The 24809-nt window shown below is 44.7% G+C and overlaps 1 protein-coding gene across 17 annotated transcripts in view; it reads right to left on the bottom strand.

Moving 5' to 3' along the window:
- NFIA (nuclear factor I A) overlaps nt 1–24809 on the bottom strand; it is a 338101-nt gene that overhangs the window by 46466 nt on the left and 266826 nt on the right. For 12 of the 17 annotated variants that reach the window (XM_075287768.1, XM_075287770.1, XM_075287775.1 and 9 more), the window contains exons 5-7: nt 22367–22484; nt 22066–22193; nt 4242–4370 (exon numbers count right to left, since the gene is read on the bottom strand). In XM_075287768.1, the coding sequence (XP_075143869.1) occupies nt 4242–4370; nt 22066–22193; nt 22367–22484 (375 nt within the window). The remainder of the gene's footprint in view (nt 1–4241; nt 4371–22065; nt 22194–22366; nt 22485–24809) is intronic. The other 5 variants (XM_075287779.1, XM_075287781.1, XM_075287780.1 and 2 more) reach the window with 1 other exon arrangement.

Below are 24809 nucleotides of genomic sequence, written 5' to 3'. Positions count from 1 at the left end.
ATCTATCTATCTATCTATCTATCTATCTATCTATCTCCTATCTATCTATCTATCTATCTATCTATCTATCTATCTATCTATCTATATATCTATCTTATATACAATACCATACACTTTGGTCCCATGTAAGGTTCTGTTCCCACCTGCACATCCGCACTCCTACTCCGTTCCCAGCAGTCCCTGTAGCCCCCACTGAGCTATAATGGGGTCCCCCGGGTTCCTGTAAGGTTTCAGTCATCCTGATGGATCTGTAGAATTATTGCGCTACTTTTTGGCCTTGAATATAAGAGATTAATTACTAGAATCTCAGATGTGAATGTGAACAGCGCCTTAGCTCCCCCACCTCCAGTGCGTGTAATGAGTAATGTGTATTTACGTCAGGAATGTAAAGAAGAGCAGAACATGGCGGCGCTGCCAGCGTGAGCTTCCTGCCCGCCGCTCGCGTTCCTCGCTCGCTTCGGCTAATCACTTGCTGGAGTCTGAGGTGTAAACAGTGAGCTAATTTCCTCCGCCTAACAAGACATCTGCTCAGAATCTCGACTCAAGGTTAAGGCAGCGATCTCAGCGCAGAACTATGCCGCGCCACCAGGGAGGAACCTGCACTAGGTGGTGGCGGGGTCCGGTAACCATGGCGTAAGTATACGGGATTCACGTACAAGTGCGCCCGCCGCCTCTGGGGGTGATCGGAGGTGAAGAGACGACATCACAGCTCCGTAACTACAACTCCCATCATCCTGCATTATACCGCCACGTGGCTCATCACGTAGCGTATACCGGGATTAGAAAGAATGGATCAAAGTTTTGCAACACCCGTAATGTTTTTCATTCTTTTTATGGTGAATTTCTTAAGATCGACATAAATTTCCGCTTATAGATCTTTAAATATACGGAGGAACAGGGCGACTAAAAATAGGCCGGGACTGTACGTTCTGCCGAGACGCCATGAATATTAATACAAACGTGTCGTCAGAAAACTTTTTCAGGAGTTTACTGCTGTTCCTGTCACTGGGGATCAGTCTATCGCACCTTGGAGGGAACGCGCGTACAGCGGCAAACGTGCGGGGATTTATCAGGAGGGACGTGACTATCCTGACCCAATGAAGGACGCCATGTCTGCCCTGTAGCATTGTGGGAAAATGTGTGAGAACGGACGTGATATCCGCTAACAGTGACGCCATCTTGTGCTAGATACCTCCCATTCCTACCACTTGGCTATTTCCAGGAAGAACTTACTGAGCCACGGGCAAGACACGGAAGTAAGGCAGAAGTGGAGGATCTTATACAGAACTTTTCACCACCTCAAACTCTTCTCATCCTTTAATAGCCAGCCGATTCTGGCACAGCTGGAATTTTTTCTCCAGCCCCCACCATTCCTGAGCAATCAGTGCTGGTGGTTTTGGTGCCCGGTAGGCAAACTAGACTCCCTAATGTCAAGTGGGTGGAGTCAGGCATGAGCAGGGAAGAGGAGTGGATAAGGGAGACTATATAGTATATAAGGGACAGGAATTAACTATACTGATTGCTCAGGAATGGTGGGGGGGGGGTACAGAAAAAATCCCAACTACACCAGAATCAGTAGAGGGGCGGCTATTAAGGGATGAAAAAAGGTGAAGGTGGTAAAAGGGTCCTATATTAGGTGCCCATGAATATCAGATGACGGCACTAATATCGGCATGACCAGATAACCATCTAACGTGTATGGCGGTGTCTTGACTCTCCCCAATGTTAGATCTGTGGGGAAGGATTTGGCTGTAGATTTTCACCAAGCCTAGAGGGGATGGGGTGTCTGGAAGGATTCACCATAAACAAACTTCTCTACAAACGTATTGCTTTAAATTTGGGGGAAATTTTTTTAAAAAAATTTGTCTTGCTACGGTCTGCGACCAGTGGTGGTGAATGTATTGACCAAATGTAGGGGCCACGTCAAGAAAACTCAATATTGTGTCCATTTAGTCTATAGGAAATATATAGTTAAAGGGATTGTTCGGGATTTGTATACTGATGGCCTATCTCTAGGACGGGTCATCGATGTGTGATCGGTGGGGGTCCAACACCTGGGAAGACCACCGGTCAGCTGGCTGGAGAGGGTGCGGTGCTCAGGTGACCAGTGCGGCCTCTTCACTGAATACCAAGCACAGCGCCGCACATATTGTAGTGGCTATGTTTGGTATTGCAGCTCAGCCTCTTGCACTTGATGTGATGTCATCAGAACAGGGCAGAGGCTGCAGCGCTCCTGAGCCGCCCATCAGCAGGGTTCCCGAGCATTGTATCTTCATTAATCACATACTCATGACCTAATTTCAAGGAGAGGTCACCAATATATCCAAATATATACAATATATTTCCAAAGTCCCAGAAAATCCCTTTAAGGATGTTTAGCAGGATAAGAAAATCTGTCTTATCCCAGGAACAGCGCCACCGCTGAATTGTGTCTAGTACTGCAGCTCTGCTCCACTGAAGTTAAGGTAGCCAAGCTGCAATACCAGATATTACCCATAGGCAGGAGGGCGCTGTTACTGGGAGAGGGAAGACAGGATTTTCTTTTCTCCTTCAAGCCTTTTACTGTATCTACACAATACTACATAAATGGAAGACTATATGCTATATCTATCTCCTATCTATCTATCTATCTATCTATCTCCTATCTCTCTATCATCTATCTCTATCTATCTCCTATCTATCTATCTATCTATCTATCTATCTATCTATCTATCTATGTCTCTATCTATCTCCTATCTATCTCTCTATCTATCTCCTATCTATCTATCTATCTATCTATCTATCTATCTATCTATCTATCTCTCTATCTCTCTATCTATCTCTCTATCTATCTCTCTATCTATCTCTCTATCTATCTCTCTATCTATCTCTCTATCTATCTATCTCTCTATCTATCTATCTCCTATCTATCTATCTATCTATCTATCTATCTATCTATCTATCTATCTATCACCTATCTCTCTATCATCTATCTCTATCTATCTCCTATCTATCTCTCTATCTCTCTATCTCTCTATCTCTCTATCTCTCTATCTATCTCTCTATCTCTCTATCTCTCTATCTCTCTATCTCCTATCTATCTATCTATCTATCTATCTATCTATCTATCTCCTATCTATCTATCTATCTATCTATCTATCTATCTTCTATCTATCTATCTATCTATCTATCTATCTATCTATCTATCTATCTCCTATCTATCTATCTATCTATCTATCTATCTATCTATCTATCTATCTCCTATCTATCTATCTATCTATCTATCTATCTATCTATCTCCTATCTATCTATCTATCAATCTATCTATCTCCTATCTATCTATCTATCTCCTATCTATCTATCTATCTATCTCCTATCTATCTCTCTCTCTATCTATCTATCTATCTATCTCTCTATCATCTATCTATCTATCTATCTATCTATCTATCTATCTATCTATCTATCTATCTCTCTCTCTCTCTCTATCTCTCTCTCTCTATCTATCTATCTATCTATCTATCTATCTATCTATCTATCTCTATCTATCTATCTATCTATCTATCTATCTATCTATCTATCTCCAATCTATCTATCTATCTATCTATCTATCTATCTCCAATCTATCTATCTATCTATCTATCTATCTATCTATCTATCTATCTATCTCTCTCTCTCTCTCTCTCTCTCTCTCTCTCTATCTATCTCCTATCTATCTATCTATCTATCTATCTATCTATCTATCTATCTATCTATCTATCTCCTATCTATCTATCTATCTATCTATCTATCTATCTATCTCCTGACTATATCATTCGGCCTTCTGCTAGTTACTATCAGAGATTTAACAATGAAAGGAAATCCATAGAACACAGGAAATTATGTCAAAATAAGCAAAAATAAAATATACATAAAAATGAGAAATATTGTTTCAATAAATAAATCAGAACAATACAAATGAGCGAAATTCTAAGACAAACATATTAAATCACCCCCCTTATATTGTGAGCAGATTGTGGAGCACAGGAGCGCCTCGCTGACCCCGCAGATCAATAACCTTTAGGACACGAGACAGGCAGGAGCGGAGGCCTCGCACACATCTCCTGACATTACACAAGCAACAGTAATGGCTGCAGATTATTTAGTATCTACACAAGGTCTAGAGAGCAGAGGGTCACCTCTCCGAGGGCCAGGATTACCCCAGTGCTGACGGAATAGGGGTGGGTGGGGGGATGGGGGGGGGCGTTCTTCGGTTTAGTCCTCACCTCTGGGTCCTGTAATGACAGGTCGATGATGCTGTGTAAAAGCCGTTCCGAGGGAAGAGGTCTGCGAAGGAGAAGGACTGCTGAAACCAGACTTCTCTGACTTCTTTAAGGTAGTAGGCGATGGCATTCCTGGCAAGAATGATTGATAAGTGCAATTTAATAATGCTAAGTCATGGAACCACAGCCTATGCATTGTGAACGTGGGTGCAAAAGCAGGGTTCATTCAGTGATACTCAACCTCCAGAGGGCGCTACCTAATCCAACCAGAATGTGGCCAAACTGGGGCATCCCTATCTCGCCTGCTTGGAAGGTCCTGGAAGGAACCCTTAATTAGACTTGGGCTGCCCATGGACGGACCTTACATGAGGTCTCGGCAAACAAATAAACTGAACTGGACTTTTCTGTTGCCCAGACATACATAGAGCACATCTGGGCCGGGACGAGCAGCCTGTCTATCTGCCAGATTCACCAACACTAATATGGCCGCCAAAACTTCAGCCAAACCACAATGGGGCCGGAAAATCAGCAGACAATAATTCTTGGCCATTCCTAGGAAGACCCTTTGGGGCAAATTCACATGCGTCAGATTTGTTTGTGCTTGTCCCATCCGAAACAAGGTACACAACAAATGTCCAGTTGCAGAAATTTCTGCCGCATGTGAATCCGCTCCTAAAGGAAGACACTTCTTAAGTCAGGGGAACAAAACTCAACATCAAGACAAAGTTTTATCCCCTGAGACTTTTCTTGAAAGGTTGTGAAGCTCAACGTACAGAAATTTCTGCAAAAAAAAAAAAAATTTGTCTAATTTTTTTGACATCACTTTATAGGTAAGTGAATTGGTTTAGTGAAATCTTGAAGATTCTGCACAAGACAAGCAGAGTCCATGTAAGTTACCCCTGAGATGGGACACTAAAGTCTCTAATCCTAGACCTGGGGAAGCCTCAGGACGGGATTTCTGGATTAGTCTCCAGAGTTTCGATAAGGTTGAGTATCACTAAATCGCTTTGGAGGGGAAAAAAAATATATAAAAAAAGGGAAGAAATAAGAAGAAAAAAAACATTAAAAGCAAAGTTATTAATAGATTAGCTGAGAGATCCTTGTCAGTTTTTATGGTATGTTACGTTACGTGTTGGACCTGCTTGTGGTGTCGCCTCTTTAGTAAGATCTAAGGCTATGGCTACCAGTAACAGTCTCTATGAGAAGATGAGAAGGGTCTCACTGGAGATAAGCGGCTGCTAGAGATGTCCGCCCGGCTGCAGCTTATCCCCCTCTCCTGATTGAGAATTTGTTACAATTGTTTCCAATGTCCATTCTGTGAGCTGAGCGGTGCTGGATACAATGTATCACCGCAGGTAAAGGTATCCAAGTCTCTGACTGCAGAGAGATTTGTGCTCCGCCATGTTTAGCTCTCAGGATACAATTGTAACAAACCTTCAGCTCTGAAAGTGGAAGATCAAGATGTTTTCAGCTTCAGGAGCAAGAATATTTCCATTCACTGAAGCTTGATCTTATGTATCTGCCACTCTTTGGCTACTACTTGTCTCGCTCTCCATATCACTTCTTCAGGTACCAGGACAGCTAGGGTTCAGTTCACACTGCTATCATTGCCTCTGGTTTTAAAGAGTCTATAATGGATCTGCCATGATCTAGAACAATGCAAGTGTGAACCAAGTCTTAAAGTGATACATCTGATGAACTCTGATCTCCAGAATATACTCCAGCCCTTTGGTACTGCTCAGAGATTTCACTGCATACTAAATCATGTATATCATCTACTAATAGTGGCCTTGGATGTTATATCCTACATTATAGGTGGTTTCCAGGACCCTACCGATCAGCTGGTTTAAGAGGCCACAGTGTTTGGGTAAGAGCTGAGGCCTCACTGAATACCAAGCACAGTGCTGTACATTGTATAGTGTGCTGGATATTGTACAGTGTGCTGGATATTGTATAGTGTGCTGGATATTGTACAGTGTGCTGGATATTGCTCACTTGAATGGGACTGAGCAGCTTCTGTATCATGTGACATCATCAGGTCCGAGGCTGCAGTGCCAGTGACCACCATGACGTCTTCAATCTGATGACTGAGTTGCCCCCCACAGATCTTATATGTCCTATTGATCCTATAGATCACCAGAATTTAGGTCCTGATAAAACCCTTTAAGTAACAGAAGTCTCTGAGCAGTACCAAAGAGGTTTCTATAGAGCCCTGGATATTAGGGGAGGTCAGAGGTCACACATCTTCTCATGAGTATCTATGACCTATATACAGATATTTGTGGTGCGTTTCCCCTTGTGTGCACTCTGTATACAGCAGCCCGTATCTCAGCTTACAGGATTTAGAGGGATGAAGGTAAGATTTGTAATAAAGCTGACATTAGAGGTGCGCGCTGACCATGTGTCATGTGAGCAGTGCCAAGAGGATCGGTCGTATCGGGAAACCCTTGTAGACCCCTGGTGTCCCCCAATGTGACCAATCCGCTCGCATTGTATCCAATGTTCCTATGGGTAGAAGAGTTTGCCCTCCACCCAACAATCTGTACCTTAGGTTTAGTGACCCTACACTGTATATATATATATATATATGTGTATGTATATTCTCCCAGGGCCTCCCGCTAACCTTGATCCCTGCCAAACACAGGAAACCAAGCTGAGCCTGTCTGGCCGTGTTATCAGTGTTATATATAGAAGTGTGTGCTCGATAAGACCATAAAAACTGACAATTAACAGGCACAAGTCCACGCTCCATATAATGACTGGGGTGGGGGTGGGGGGCGTTCAGGGTTAGTCAGCGCAAAGCAATTAGTCCCATTCAGAAATCAGGGTGCATTTGGCGGGTTGCATCTTAGGACGGTGCTTGGTTAGAGAGACCAAAGTAACATTGACATCAGGTTAGTAGGAGAAGCATGCAAAAACATTCTAACATTTGTATGAATTCACACAGTAGCATGGTACAAAAACATCGTCACTGATGCCACAATTAATGCTTCTCCATCTGTGGGCGGGGGGGAGGGGTGTGTGGACCTGTGTATAGGAAGGTATACAGAATACACCCGCCATATCTGTGTGACAGACACACAAGGAGGGCCCATGTTCCAGTGGAGGCCGTATTATGGATGTATGCTACCAGTCAGAGGCGCTATATGGCGGCACAAGAGGGCCAACCTATTCGCTCCATACATACCTCTTTGCTATGTACATGTTGCCCTTGGATGTGGCACAAGTTTGTGAATATTTTCTGGTTAGAATGTAAAGGGTGTGTATACTTTTGCAATTATTTTCATCCTCCTAATGCAATGAGTCTTAATGAAATATCATCTACTGTTTGGTGTCTACAGCTCCTATGCAGGCCTATGTGTCTCAATGGTTACAGACTACAAACAAACCCCGTGTTGTCTGAGGTTGCAGCAATCCGTTCCCTCTCGTTTATTAGTTGGTTAGATGAATGAAGTATTGCCTGACAGCAGGATCAGACTACACGGGCTTTGTAGTCTGTTACCATGAATACACAAAGGTCTGCACAGGAGCTGTAGCCACATCAAGGCAGATTTTTTGCAAATGTGTTTTATTTTAGATGCATTGGGGCTGCAGCATAAAATGTGCAAACACCCTGTCTGAATGGTAGAATTTAGGAAATGCTGCAATATAGTGAACAGGCTCATGGCTATAGGAGAACCCATGGCAGAGCCCCATATAGTGCAATGTGCCTGGAAACCATCAGTATGTAGTCCTAGTGAATGCTGCAATGTGTTCTTAGGTGTAGATGGGTCAGAACTGCTGAAAACATTAAGTGGACATCAGATCGTGGCATTCGGTGATGTGACAGCGATTCCCAACATTCCAAGGCATGCACATTGGTGATCTGCTGAAATGCAAGCGCCATGGCCAAAGTCAGAGGTCTCATGTTGCAGAAGTCAATATATTTACAAGGAGGCCCCCCCTATAAGCCGGGCGGCGGCCATAGTCTATACGCTTCGCAAACCTCCCTCCTATCCAGGTTATACGTCGACACGAGGATTGAAAGGTTTGTAAGTATCAACTGAAACAATGTCCCAATGTGACAGAGAAAGACAAAAGTCAGGTCACCCCCTCGGGGGACCCCAAAACAAATCCAAGACTTTCAAGAGAAAAACATCAAAAATCTTAACTTAGAATAAATGCATTCAATACAGCAAGTCCTATCACATTAGAAGAGGAACTAGATACAATGTAACCAATAGGACGTCATCCCCACAAGGACATCGTTACATAGTAATAATCGCAGTCACATGACATTGATGGTCCTTATAATCCAATCCAAACTATTTCATCTAAATGTATCGATTATTGGCAAAATAAACATGTGAAAGTGTTACAAGTGACAAAACCAAATACAAGAAATAAGAACCCTAAAGAGCCAATTACTGATGGCAGAATCCATAGTGTGAGGCGCGGAGTCCGCACGGAGCATGCGGAGAGAAGAAGGACTTCATGAACTGCTTACGTCTCCACATGACTCGTGCGGACACCGTGCGGAAAACACACGGACCCCATTACAGTCTATGGGGTCCGTGTGCTTTCATTGCTCACCCCTTGTCAATGTGTTCGGTATTTCATTTGGGAGGGTCTCCAAGCAGACTATCCGAACGGAATACCAAACGCAGATGTGAACCAGACCTTGTGTACGTATTATGACCCCCACATCAGACCTGACATGATGCTTTGTTACACCATGGCTCCAGCTGTTGGAAAACTACAACTTCCAGCATGCCCTGACAGCCCATAGCTTGAGACCTCCGCAAGACCTTACCACTTATCTCCACCTTGTGACTCTCCAGCTGTTGGGAAACTACAACTCCCAGCATGCCCTGACATACCGCCATCTCCACCGGATACCTGTAAAGTATTTATCTCCAACCTGTGGGTCTCGAGCTATTATAAAACTACAACCCCCAGAATGCACCGGTATACTGAGACCTCCACATGCTGCATAGCAGTTTCCTCCACCCTGTGGCTCCCCGGCTGATGCATAACTACAATCCCTGCAAGCCCTGACATCCTGAGACTTCCAGGAGACCCTGCACCATACTGTATATCGGTTATCTTCACCCTGTGACTTTCTAGCTGTAGCAAAACTACAAGTTCCAGCATCTCCTGACATCCTGAGACCTTGCACCATACTGTATATCAGTTATCGCCACCCTGTGACTCTCTAGCTCAGTGATGGCGAACCTATGGCACGCGTGCCAGAGAGGGCACGCAGAGCCCTCCATGCTGGCACGCGTGCGGTCGCCCGGATCGCTCACCAACAGGGAATCCGGTACAGGATTCCCCGTTGATGAGCGATCACTGCCTTCAGTTGTATGTGCAAATGCACATACAGCTGAAAGCTGTCAGGGTAGGCCGCGGATCGCGCGACCGCGGCCTACACTGGCTGCAGAGTTTGACCTCTGCCCCGACGCGGGCGAGATGACGTCATCAGCGCCGCCAGTGACAAGAAGGTGGATGCCGGCGGCTCTTCAGGGGTGAGTATGAGAGTGGCTCACTGTGTATATGATGTTGGGGGGAGCGCTTATAATACTTGGTGGGGTGTATGATACTGGGGGGAGTGTATAATACTGGGGGGGCTTATAATACTGGGGGGAGTGTATAATACTGGGGGGAGTGTATAATACTGAGGGGGCTTATAATACTAGGGGGAGTGTATAATACTGGGGGGGCTTATAATACTGGGGGGAGTGTATAATACTGGGGGGGCTTATAATACTGGGGGGAGTGTATAATACTGGGGGGAGTGTATAATACTGAGGGGGCTTATAATACTAGGGGGAGTGTATAATACTGGGGGGGCTTATAATACTGGGGGGAGTGTATAATACTGGGGGGAGTGTATAATACTGAGGGGGCTTATAATACTGGGGGGAGTGTATAATACTGAGGGGGCTTATAATACTGGGGGGAGTGTATAATACTGGGGGGGCTTATAATACTGGGGTGGCTTATAATACTGGGGGGTGTACTAAAGAGCATATAATACTGGGGGGGGGGCTATTTATAAGCACACAATACTGTGTGTGGATGCCACTGTGGAGCATATAATCCTGTGGGGGGGGGGACACCTACTGCGGAGCATATTACACTGGGGGGCTACTGTGGTACTGTGGAGAATATAATATTGTGTGGTGGGCCCACTGCAGAGCATATAATACTGTCTGGGGTCCCCTCACTATTTATATCACACAGTATCTGTTTTATAGCAGACGTGATATTAGTACAGGATGTAAGAATATTACACGCTCACTATAAAACAGATCCTGTGCGATGTAAATAGTGAAAATTAATTGTTCAAAGTACCAAATGCCGAGACCTTTACATTTCAGTACAACGTTGTTTGTATTATTGAAAGCTCTGTAAAGCCCCACATGACTGTAATTTTTGGTCAGTAACTGTCCGCAATTGTGGATCCGCATAGTATTAAGTCTATATTGTCGTGTTGGCACTCCGCGAAAATTTTGTGGGTTTTGGGTTGCAGTTTGGGCACTCGGTCTCTAAAAGGTTCGCCATCACTGCTCTAGCTGATGCACAACTACAAATCCCTGCAAGCCCTGACATCCTGAGACTTCCATGAGACCCTGCACCATACTGTACATCAGTTATCTCCACCCTATGACTCTCAAGCTGTTGCAAAACTACAAGTTCCAGCATCTCCTGACAGCCGGCGTTGTAGTCTTGCAATGGTTAGAGCCCCTCCTGCAGCCAACAAGTGATATCTCCCAGGTTAATGACCATATAACGGAGCGCAGCGGAGGTGGCCGCTTATCTAAAGAGCTCCTGTCTCACATATCAATCACTGTAATGAAAATGGATGACGACGCAGGATCGGGACTTTAACTAATGCAAAACTGGGAACAAAAAAAGAATTCATTAGCCCTGACAAATATTCAATAGGGCTCTGGGCGGCAGCTGCTGTAGATCTCCTCCATGGCCGGCCACTAATTACCTCATCCTAATTCTTCATTTTGCCTTTTATTAATCGTCCTGCGATTTGTCACATAACACAAACGCATCAGGAGTCAGAAGGAGGAAGAAAAATCACCTGCACATGTCAAATGAATCCTAGGACAGGATATAGCAACAGGAGAGGAGGGGGATACACTGCGGAGAATGGGGGGGGGGGGGCATCTAAAAGGAATATTATGGGGGAACCCCTGAAAGTCACTAAAGGTTTTCATTCTTCATGCCGGCTACTTCCTTCTCTCCTTCTTTCCCTCTTGCTATGTGTCGCTTCTACAGCTGATGCTTATGAGGGTCTTTCTTTGCTCTTCGGGGGCGGGTCAGACTACAGTCCATGTAGCCGAGGTGAAGAAGTAGCATCTGTCTAACACGGGAAGGCTGAAAATCTTAATTGACGGGAACTAAAAATGTACTGTGCGTTTCATTCACAATCTCTTCTTGTAGTCAGTGACCTCTTAGTGCACCCCACACAGTATAATGCCTTCTTAGTGCACCCATATACTATAATGCCTTCTTAGTGCACCCATATACTATAATGCCCTCTTAGTGCACCCCACACAGTATAATGCCTTCTTAGTGCACCCACACAATGCCTTCTTAGTGCACCCATATACTATAATGCCTTCTTAGTGCACCCATATACTATAATGTCCTCTTAGTGCACCCACACAATGCCTTCTTAGTGCTCCCCACACACTATAATGCCCTCTTAGTGCTCCGCACACACTATAATGCCCTCTTAGTGCGCCCATATACTATAATGCCCTCTTAGTGCTCCGCACACACTATAATGCCCTCTTAGTGCACCCATATACTATAATGCCCTCTTAGTGCACCCACACACTATAATGCCCTCTTAGTGCACCCATATACTATAATGCCCTCTTAGTGCACCCATATACTATAATGCCCTCTTAGTGCACCCACACACTATAATGCCTTCTTAGTGCACCCACACACTATAATGTCTCCAGCCTCCACATAGTACAAGTCTTAAGGAGTGAGTGCAGAGTTTGGTTCTGGTGCATACTTACAGCAACGCCAGAGATCGTAGCAGAAAAGAATCGCTGAGTTCTCAGAGTTCTAAAAAACATTAGTACAATTTCATTGTAGAATTAAGATTTATAGATCAAACCTGAAACTCCATAAATACCAAACCCTGAGACCAATACACTCACTGCATGTACTACAAGCTGACCCCGCCCCTGAGGAGTAAAGAGCAGCCCTCACAGAGCTGTAGGAGATAATGGCTGATGATAGAACGGAGTGGGTAGAACTAGATGATTTCTGCTGTGGATCCAGAAGGTGGCGCTACCTTGGCTCCAGGTATGTTAGCGTCCTCCGCTTCAGCATTTCTAGCAAATGCAACCATAACCCGCATGTTTCGACATAGACACGGGTTGGTGCCTAACATGCCCAGAGAAGAGGCAGCGCCCCCTAATGGATCCATACCATGCACAACTTACATCTACTTAATAGGTAACAGGAGGGAAGGGGACATAGATGGCCAAGTGACATCTGAGGTGTTGGCATCGTGTGCCCCCATGCTCCTGGGTAGGTTCTTCTGCCCTGTGTTTCTTGCTGTAGATCAGTAATGTGGACAGGACATCCTAATTGGGGCCGCTCTTTTGAACTGGGCCCCATAGGTCACAAGGCGAGTAGGGGTTGTCCATGAATTATAGACAACTTAGTGGAGTCTGGGGTGGGTGACAAACAAGTCATCCTCCACTATCCCTGATGCTCCGTTGTATAGCCCTAGTCCCTTCTGCCTCCCAAGTGGTCGCTGGTATTCCTATGTGACATGTCTTGGTGATGCCACCGGGCCCTCTATAGCGCCTCCAGCTGGTCATTAGTCTCTAGTGAGTCCTGGCACAGGAATGAAAAGGGACCAAGGCTGTAAATGGGGCGTTGGGGATATAAGAGTCAGATGACCACCCCTGAGTTTGCTTTAATTCCCCTTTAAGTCTTGGACGTGTGGGATTGAGATGTCCCCAGCCGTCCTCTCCCGGTCTCCTGTAACCCCCAGATACTAGAAGACATATTGGAATAGATGGTCTGTGTGACTTGTAGACGACGGCGATCAACACTTCATGGAGCCCTGCCGAGTCTTCACCGGCTACAAGTGACTTCACCGCGTCCCCGTAACCCCAGCGAGTCTGTTCCATGTGCAGGATAATTCCGGCTGACGGGAGGACGGATCCTACGCCGGGGACATACGAGGCAGATATTATATACGGAGGTGCAGCAGACAAGACCCACACACCGAGGAACTACAGAAAAAATAAGATATATTTTCAAGACCTAAAATTGCTTGAACTGTGAAATCAAGTAATGAACAATAGAAAAGGTCCTGTCAGCAGGAATCATCGCTACGCAAAGTCAGCAATTTCTGCCGAAACCTTATTATGGCCCCGTATTCGATTCTTCATCTCTGTACTATTTCCCTCACAACAAATAGACTGACTTGACCTCAGCCTGTTACTTAATGCAAGTTGCCTGTCATCTCTCACTAAGCTCCCATCCTTCTCCTTGAGAGTCCTTTTATCCATAGAGGAGAGGAGGGAAGATCTGGTCAGGCCCAGGCCTGAGATAACACCGCTAATGCCGCCATCACTCACTTAAAGGATTTCTACATTCTCTTCTGTTCTCCGGGGAAAATAAGAGAGAAGAACTAAATACGCCAAGTGCTGTTACCCATAATGCTCTGCTTAGTAACATTGGCCCCTGGGTGGGGGCCCAAGGAGTGCGGCTGCAGGTGGACATTGTGCACAAGACCGGGTCGGCCAGGGGCAAACAGATGGATGCCATGTTACCAGTCCATAGGACGTAAAGATCCAAATATCTCATGTTCAGAGGCCCATAGATGTAGGAATAGCGGGTGTAGGGTAGACATCACATCCCGAGTAGGGACATCAGTAAAATGGCTATGGTAGGAGGGGGCAATGTTACTGGTTTGGCATTAGCACCAGGAACTTCAAGTTGAGACCCTTTAGATATATTAGATATACCGCCATATTCAGTCTATGTGAGAAGGTCACAAAAGAAATACACAATACTGCCATATACTGCCTATATAACAAGACCACACTGCAGATACATAACACTGTAATATATTACCGCTATAATAGGACCTCACGAGACATATAATACTGCCATATACTGCCTATATAACAAGACCACACAACAGATACATAACACTGTAATATATTACCGCTATAATAGGGCCATATTCAGTCTACATGATACGGCCACATAGTAAACACTTAATACTGCCTATATATAGGAAGGCTACAAAACAGACATATACGGTACTACAATATGCCTCCTATATCATGAGACCACACAACAGGCACATAATACCGCCATATACTGCCTATATAATAAGGCTGTACAGTGAACACATACTACACCTAAAAAATGAGTGCATATCATAAATACATAATACTGCCATATAAAATAAGACCACACAATAAACACATACACTACAATATACAGCTTATATTAGGAGGACACACAATAGATGCAACATACTACTATATATACTGCCTATGTAATAAGGCCATACAGTGAATGTATACAACTACCACATGGTGCTCAAAAATAGTACTACACATTATCGACATAATACCCTTATACACAGCGACGGAACATGAAGCTCCTGATACAAAATCTACCAGGGACGCCAACTATGTGTCATTACGGCATGGCCGACGTCCAGACCATTTAACCCTATTACCTATTGTCTTGGCCAAATATGTAGAGCAGCCTAGAAGATCTATAGCAGCGCTCGCCAACCGGTGGCCAAAATCCAAGTCAAACCCTGTGTGTGTGAACACAACCTACAGAACGGAAAACAACTACACAATATAAAACACTTCAGGTTTTCTGCGAATAAATAGATTGTGTGTTTCGATTCATCCACATTGAAGATCTCTGCTTGCTTTCAGTGAATGGGAACATCTAGAGGCTGAGGAATCCTCCTCCCCCCGCTGACACGGGCGCTGCACTCCTTACAGGGTCAGGAGATCCTTCAGCACTCGTTCATTGACAACAAGCAGAGATCTTGAAAATCTTGAAGAATTGGAACACAAAGGCTTTTAGAACGTTGCAGATTTTTTAAACTTTTTGGAATTTTTAGCCCCAGACCTTATCGTCTATGATCGCAGTGATTTTCGTGTTTACAGATGAGCGCCTTGTATACAGCGGAGCCTGGTGTAACCTACAGATTGCATTTAAGTCAATCGCCCCTTGGGGACCTATTGACGGGACGGAGCTTGTCTCCAGGTGACAGGTAAGACGTCTCGCACAATGACGATAGCGGTATCAGCGGAGGCCGGGTTACGCTTTACCCTCCGAATCATACGGCGCCCAACAAAGGGGACAGTGTGTGCCCTAAGTGCGCTCCCCGCTTATCTCCCCAGGATTAGGAGCATGTGTCTGCTTTCTGTTCCTTCTGCTGACAGCTCCGTGACAAGCCGTGCACTTTCCTGACTTCATTAGCCGAAACGGACCTTTTCCCTCCAAAAAAGAAAAACTTTCACCGTATCGCAGCAAATATTTTGGTTTTTTACGAGATAGCTTATCGTGGGTCTGGCCGACGGGCTCTGCAGAATTTCCTAGGTTTGGGTTAAACAAACACAAAGCTGAAGCTTTTACAATTCCCTCCAGTCTCTCCGAGAGATGCAGGAACGAGGGGTCTGGAAAAAAAAACAGGAGAGGAAAAAAAAACACGCAGAAATTTTTGCAAGATGAAGTCAGTTGTGTCAATAAGTGAAGCCTGGCTCGGAGATGGGCGATTGTTCGGTCGTGCTTTGGGTCGGGTCAGGACGGGTAACGTTATGGTGAAACGTATTCTGTTTATGGACGGTGCGCCATTTAAAGTTGAGGTCTGGGAAAACGGATCCAAAAAGTTGTCGTAGGTAAAAGTGAGAAGATCACATTTCCAAAAAGAAAGGATTTATGGAACGATGAAGACCCTTTGGCGCTTCTGTTATCTTCTAAGCAAAGGATTGATCAATCTCTGAGCTGTGCCAAAGGGGAACGTCACTCCATAGAAAATCCAAAAAGTTGTCATAGACGAATATCAGAAGATCACAATGGACAGAGCTCAGATGAGCCTTGTTTTTCTGTTTTTTTTTTGTTTTTTTTTTTTTAGAAAGAAAGGTTCAATGGAGCAACGAAACCCCTTGGGTACTGCTCTTAGATTTCAGGAATCTCCAAGAATTTGCAAAAGAGGTGCATCACGCCATAGAAAATCCAAAAAGTTGTCATAGATGCATATATGCACAAAGAGATGAGCCCTGATTTTTAGAAAGAATGGTTCAATGGAGCAATGAAACCCCTTGGGCACCACTTCAAGATCTGAGCGGTGCCAAAGGGAGCATCGCTTCATAGAAAATCCAAAAAGTTGTCAAAGATACGTGTGAGAAAATCTCAGATGAGCATTGGATTTCAGAGAGGACTATGCGACCCCTTGGGTACTGCTCAGAGATCTCTGAACACTTCGAATACAGTGTCTCGCTCTGTATATGCAAACAGGACACCCTTTTGGCAAATACGGGGCCCGTAGATGGATATTTGGATACGTTTAGCAGTATGTAAGACACTTCTGCACATTGCTAGGGCAGGACTGGCTATCAGGGCATGCTGGGGGTTGTAGTTGTGTAGCCACAGATTGGATATCACATAGCCCCATATTGCTGCATTACTGCCCCTTTAAATCCGCTCCGTACACATCACGAGCCCCCGCTGACTGCATCAATCATGACTGTAGTGGGCGCAAGTGAAGCCATTTTGCAATTAACTAGGCTTCATTTCCAACGTGCGAGGTCCTTCTGTCAACACCTCCGAAACGACGAGACGTTAATTAGATTGCAGGATTTATTTATTTTTTTTAGAATAGTTTGGTGTATAAGCCTCAGGTACAGAAGAACAACACGAGCGCCCATAGGAGTCACTTACTGTAGGAGGACGTGGGGCGACACATACGGCTACTTAAAGGGATTGTTCAGGACTAGGATAGGTCATCAATATCCAAACCCCAATGTCCATCATCACTGTAAACATAACATGGGCAGCTCATGGGGCAGATCTACTAAAACCGTCCACAGCCAAAGCAGTCTCAGCGACCAACCACAGCGCAGCTTTCATTATTCAGGCACAGAATACAAACTCAAAGCTGCGCCGTGATTGGTTCCTATGGACAACTAAGACAGTTTCGCTTTGAGACCATGTTAATAAATCTTCCATTACGTCTCTTCACGCGAGTCCAAGTCACAACAAGGTGTTGTGGTGCACAATAAAAATGGTTGTGTTGCATCCACAAGGTGTTGGGACCTGGAAAAAGGGGCAAGAATCACCTAAAATCTTGCCCCGACACAACAGAAAATGATGGCAATTCTGCCTAAATGGGAGTCGCAGCAATATTCATGGCGGGACCTTTGTATAAGTGAAGGGGATACTGGAGGGGATGAGGGGGAAATGGTCTCCAGTGCCCAAATATTGATGGTAAGGGGAGGGCATCAATATTCAGGGCCTTTACAGGACTACGAAAACATGGCGGCTTTCTTATTCTCAGGAAGTGACCTCATATCCATTGATCACATGACGCCACGTCTCCATCCCATCAAAATGAACGAGACTGAGCTGCAGCATGGCCATGTGACCAACGGACATGACGTCACTTCCCGAGAATAAGAAAGCGGCCATGTTTTTGAAGTCCTTTACATAGGCTTACTGTAGCTTGACCTCTGATCCCCAACAAAATGGCTTCCTGTGGGCACTAAGTGATCGGAGACCAGTCAGTGCAATGATGGGAGCATTATATGACATCATACGTGTCTACTCTCCACATTTAGGCCCGGTGACCCCATCCGTCCTGCAGGGCAGTGGGTGCACGTATTGTAGGTATTGTGTACGTGCTCTCGCTTCGTCTCAGGTCCCGCTTTTTCGAAACAGTTTCCATCTGTTTCTCCTTTGTATAATATACGGCCTTTGTTTCCTGCAGGGCTGCAAGCTGTCACTTTGTCCACACGTCTGCGGAGCATGTGGCACCCGAGTGACAGGCCGTAGAGAAAGGTAAAGTTCTGCAGGTAATCCCAAACCTTTCCTTCCTGTGCCCTCCACACCCTCTTCATTTACACCGACCCCATTCTCCCTCCGCAGCCACTATTTATTTGCCCAGGTGCGGCGTGCATGCTCGCTGAGGTCATGGCGGGATAGAATTACACAGCTGGGTTCGCTTCTACATTCAAGGGCATGAGACCCTCCCTGCGCTTCTCGTCTCTACACAATGTATATGTTGTCGTCTTCCCATAGCTCACGGTCTTATACAGTGAGGGGGAGTAATGGGGCCAATGTCTGCAAGTGCATAGGATCCCATTAACGCAGCACCGGCTATGATGGACATGGCACAGTTGAGGATTGGGGGGAGTAGTACTGTTTATGTATGAGTCACGCCACATCTGGACCCTACACGGCTCATACGCCTGCAGTCACATGATTATTTATAGAAACAGTCGCCTTCCATCATCCTCATCACATGTCCAGACCGGGGTCTGAATGGGGCAGACCTGCAAAATTCAGCCATCTCAGACTTATCCTATATAGACCTGAGATAGGTAGTGTACTGGGCCGTGCAAGTGTGTCAGGTGGGCGTTACCAAGACTCATTTTCATTTGCTGAAGGTTCTCACTCACCGGTATCTTGAAAATGGTAAGGAAATCAAAATATAAATTATATTAGGTATTTGGAAATTTTAAGGTTAAAAAACTGGAGTTTTTCCCTAGAGTGACTGCTCCATTTTTACATAATAAGACCCAATATGCCTAGTTAAAGTTGCAGTAGGGTGCAGAGAAAACAATGAAAAGGCAGCATAAAATGGGCCCTGTGTATATAACCCAATGCAGAAGGAAACTGTAGGAGTTTCCTACTGTGACTGATCCATAATTACTCTACTTTTACTCATACTACCCAATGTGTCTAGTTAAAGTTGAAGAAGGGCGCAGAAAAAACAATGAAATGTGCAGCCACCTGAACATAGAATGGACCCTGTGTATATAACCAATGCAGAAGGAAACTGTAGGAGTTTCCTACTGTGACTGATCCACATTTACTTATAAGACCCAATGTACCTAGTTAAAGTTGCAGTATGGCGCAGATAAACCAATAAGTGAATGAAGCAAACCTCATTGTAACACAGAATGTAAAAAAGAGTTACACGTTAAAATTGGACTGTAACATCTAAACCACACAATCCGTAGAATAAATGATTTATGTTTGCAATGGTGAAATGCAACAACTTGTATTGTGACTGTCACGCTGATGGTTCAAAGCACCAGATGCTGCAGAAAGCTGCAGCCACTACTGCATATAGTAAGCCCTGTGTATAAAACCCAAAGCAGAAGAAAACTGCAAGGTTTCCTACTGCGACTGCTCTAAGTTACTCTGCACTAGAAGTTTCCTACTGTACAAGTTACTCTACACTTACTCATAAAACACTAGATAAAGTTGCAGTAGGGCGCAGATAAGCCAATAAATGAAAGAAGCAACACCTATTGTAACTACACAAAGAGAAAAGAACGAATTAGGTGTCAACAAGGTTGTAAAGCAACATCTCGCCCGTACTGTCTATACGATGGCGGATTCATGTTTACATTAGTGAACTGCAACAACTTGTATTGTGAATTTCACGCGCTGGAAACTGATGAAAAGCTGCAGGTACAACTGCATATAATGGGCCCTGTGATAAAACCCAAAGCTCGAGAAAACTGCAGATGAATCTTGTTGCGTCTGCTCCATATTTACTCTGCTTTTCCTTATAAGACTCACTGTGCCTAAAGTTGCAGGATGGCGCAGATAAACCAATAAGTGAAAGAAGCAACCCCTATTTTAACACTGAGAGAGTAAAACCCCTATATAAATGAAAACAACATAAACATGATATAAATCATACATAAGACCATGAGATAGAATATACGACTGTAGTACAACGACACTCGCAACGTGCAAGAACAATACAATACGATAAAAAGCCAAGGCAGTATATATATATATATATATATATATGTATTCATGTATAATGGTCCACGTCCGAGAATACAGCCAGAAAATAATGAAAAGGTAACACAAGGCCATGTCTTTGCGTCTGTTTCACGACTGGAACCGTGCGCCGCTCGCTCTTTCTTACCTGACATTTTTCTTATCCTCTTATGTGCCTCTTCCGTGGTCAAAGTGAAATGCGTTGGGAGCGCCGAAATAAAATAAAGATGAGCCTTAAACCATAAACGGTGCGACCACAGCAAAGCATATACAATGTATATATACAGGAAGCAGCTATAGGGAGATTACATAGGGTTGTAATGTGCAGCAATGCCCGCGCCTGCAGGATATGGAACCAGCTCATTGATACTGTATCCAGACTGTAGTATACACCAAGTTATCATCAGTAACATCAGACGCTAGAGCGCTGTGGAGGCCATATTGTGCGTCCAGTAACCAAAACCAGGGGCAACAAACGAGACAACAGCCGGGGTCATTTACCATGGAGTGGTGCAGCGAATCCGGATACTAAGATACCGCGGATACTTTTACCATGTGGCAAAAATGTATCAAGTTACAAGTGGAGCAACTAGAGAACTAAAGCATCGAGTATTTACTGACACATGACTTGGGTCTATAGAAGAAGATCTGGCATGTGGACAAGAAGTGGGGAGTCCAAAAAAAATTCCGGATTATAGTGGTAAAACTGGGAAGGGTTGACCAGAGATGTGGACTCATAGTCGTAGTCGTAGTCAGGGCCAATTTGTGGAGTTACCAACTATGGTTTCAAAATAAAATGATGACTGACTTGACCTGCAATTATCAATCATGTAGAATTAGATGTCCAGCTCGTTACATTGTCACTTCTATAGGAATATATTCGCTAGGTTTTTTGTCATGAGGATTTTTAAAGCTTCTAAGTGACCATTGTTGTCACCATCTATGAAGGAGTCGGAGTCTGACTTTGGAAAAATAGAGGAGTCCGAGTCTGCGGGGTCGGCCTTCTGATACCACAGCCCTTGTATTTACTGAGTAGACAGGAGCAGAGCGCCCATGAGGATGCCATAAAGATACTGGGGTGACCTAGCACCGACTGGTCGGGGGGAGAAGATTTAGGAGCTGGAACCCCAGATTGTCCAACCACTAACTTATCTGCAAGGTTGTCCAACTACCACTAATTTATATGCAACAAGTTCAGAGCTTTAGAGGACAATTTATATGGAGATGGGCCCAAAATGTAGATGCTGGGATTGGGTCCTCAGACAGAAAGGGGCATAGAAATTATGGTGAGCATAAGTTACATGGGCATGGCCTAAATGAGGGAGTCAAAAAATACCAAGAGAGTCAAAGTAGGTTTAGATACTAGAACAGGGCTCTCAAAGATGTTGACTCAGCACCCAACGCGTTTTAGGTCTATGCCAGCCTCTTTCTAAGGGAGAGTAATGGAACTTGTCCATAAGGACATCCTACATAACAGCAAGAATATCTCACTTTATTCTGAGAAGAACCGTCCGCCTTCATTTACGGTCCTTCAACTCCACCATCAGTATCATAGTAAAGAATGATCTACTAAAAAATGGATTCTTCAGCGTACCACGCATCGTAAATGACCAACAGCTTCGACACACATTATAATCAGCAGAATGGAGGACATTATCCATCGACCACGATGAAGGTAACCCAACAAGGACAAAAACATGACTCTCGGATGAGGACACTATGGGGATACTTGAACATTTCAGTCTGGTGGGAAACACTGGAGTGCAAACACCAGAATAGTGCAAGTCATTACCTGGTTCCACATCATGCCACCCGCTAGATTGACTGCCACTTCCTGGTGACCGCCCCTGGTTTGGGTAAAATGGCTCCTCGTTAGGACTGTCCATCTCATCCTCTACAGACTTGAGGCGCTTCGTAGAACTTGCAAAGAGGAAGAAAGAGACGGTGAAGGACAATGTAACGCAACGTCCATAACTAGTATCTACGGCTATAAAGGCATGCACTGAAGATTGCATAGCGCCACCTAGTGGAACTATTGGCATGAAATGAATAGAATGTGTGAAGTTCTGGTGGTGTGATCCACTTGTAGTTACCTGGTAGAAGACGTGCTGGGCAACGATCTTCTCATTGCACCTGGGCTCATACTGTAGTATGAAGAACTGTCCAATTCTGAAATGGGGAAATTAGGACCCGTTCCTGCGGCTATGGGTGCTGCAAAATAAGAAAGAGGGAAAGTGAGCTGCTGCAAAACCTCTGATCTGCATAAACATACTAAGACAGAAAAGCAAACCCAACCCATCCAGGAATTGCTGACATCACTGACATCATATACGTCTTGCACAAAGATAGAAATATTAGCTGGTGGGCCGGCAGCATGGAACCTGACCCATCCTAGGGACCCTGACCCATCCTAGGGACCCTGACCCATCCTAGGGACTCTTCCCATAGAGGACCTGCTCTAATGCAGAGTGGTCATGTGACCCTCTCTCAGGTCTCGCCGTATACTATATCCCTGGCTCGCACCCGCCACATTTCTCTGCTTCATCTCAGCTTTGCACATTCGGCTTCTTCGCGGTGGACAAATGTTTTGTATCAGAAGAGATTGAGCATCTTTGTAGATGAGAGTCCGGCGGCTTCTGGATCATGTTACCAATTATTTATTATTGGATGTATTTGTAGCAAACAGTAAAAATGTGTCAGGATCGGCATTCCTGCGCGGACGCGGACGCTGATGCTGAGCAGATGTCGGCCTGTCTGCACATTTGGACAGTAAATTTTATCGCTGCAAATAAATTTTGCCCTGAAATGTTTTCGGCAACATTATATATTAAATATCAAGTCAGATGTGTGAACAGGCCTCAGACACTGCCCCGGCGTATGCAGCCCTGCTGTCACTAACATACTCCGATTCTGAAATGCTCTGTGCTGCTGTGGCTTTCAGCATGATTCCATTCTTCTCCTAGTCTGACCTCAGGTGATCAGCACAGTCCTGAAATACTCTGTTCTGCTGGGAATGTTGCTCTTCCCAATATGCCCATCATATGTCTGACCAGATAATCTGTAATCTGCAAAATCCGGGGACTAAAAAAGCGTAAAAACAGCAAATAGATGATAGATTTGGATCTGATAACCTGCTCGGTCTGATGATCCAGCACCGGTCCCATTGCAGGAGGCAGTCAGTATGGAGGACGCAGTCCCAAGTCAATAAGGGATACTCTTCCCAGATAAGTGACAGAAATATTTCGCCAGGGCTGGGTCTGCGCCTCCTGCTGTGCTGCAGATATACTGTACGAGCAGATGCACCACCGGGGTGACATCTCATTACGTGGAATAATTCCCTATAATAGGGAGAATTTATGGGACTATGAAAGATCAGCTGCTCGGAGGATATAACGCTCCGACATGGGGAAGAGGGAGCCTTAATATACATCTATAGCGAGAGCAGGTATACATGTATACAGGAGGAAGGGGGGGGGGGTACAAAAATTTTAAATAAATTATAGAATTTGGGCTTCCTAGAAAACTATACACGGCCAGTGATGTCATCTGCTGCTGTGTATGATGTCACATGTTCCGGAGCAGGGCTTTCGCGTGTCAGTCTGCCAGTGATGTCATCTCCCGCTGTATATGATGATGTCACTTGTTCTAGAGATGAGATATTAGCATACATCTACTTATTGCTAGTGATGTCATCTCCCGCTGTATATGATGATGTCACTTGTTCTAGAGCTGAGATATTAGCATACGTCTACTTATTGCTAGCGATGTCATCTCCTGCTGTATATGATGATGTCATTTGTTCTAGAGCTGAAATATTAGCATACATCTACTTATTGCCAGTGATGTAATCTCCTGCTGTATATGATGATGTCACTTGTTCTAGAGATGAGATATTAGCATACATCTACTTATTGCTAGTGATGTCATCTCCCGCTGTATATGATGATGTCACTTGTTCTAGAGCTGAGATATTAGCATACGTCTACTTATTGCTAGTGATGTCATCTCCTGCTGTATATGATGATGTCATTTGTTCTAGAGCTGAAATATTAGCATACATCTACTTATTGCCAGTGATGTCATCTGCTGCTGTATATGATGATGTCACTTGTTCTAGAGCTGAGATATTAGCATACGTCTACTTATTGCCAGTGATGTCATCTCCTGCTGTATACGATGATGTCACATATTCTATATCAGGGGTCTCCATCCTGTGGCTTTCCAGATGTTTCTCACCTCCCCCCATACAGGAGAGCCCCAGCTTAGGACCCCGACTCTATAGGATCTACACAAACTCCTTTTCTATAATGTTGATATTTTGACTCTCTATTTGCCATCCATAATAATACATGGCTACAAGTCTCTTCAGTAGTAATGGGGCCCCCAGGGGCCAGGCAGAGACATCACCCTCATGCAATGCTCAGACGGTTATAGGCCGGGGCTCCATGTGAAATCTTCGGTATGACAACCCTGCCATATGCCATGTAGTAAACAGGATTCTGTGGAGCGTCAGCGGTGCGAGGCTGGCACAGTATG

The sequence above is a fragment of the Leptodactylus fuscus genome, chromosome 9, assembly GCF_031893055.1.
Source record: "Leptodactylus fuscus isolate aLepFus1 chromosome 9, aLepFus1.hap2, whole genome shotgun sequence".
Classification (NCBI taxonomy): Eukaryota; Metazoa; Chordata; class Amphibia; order Anura; family Leptodactylidae; genus Leptodactylus; species Leptodactylus fuscus.
The sequence above is the reverse complement of the archived record's forward strand: the minus strand, read 5'-3'. Positions and strand labels throughout refer to the sequence as shown.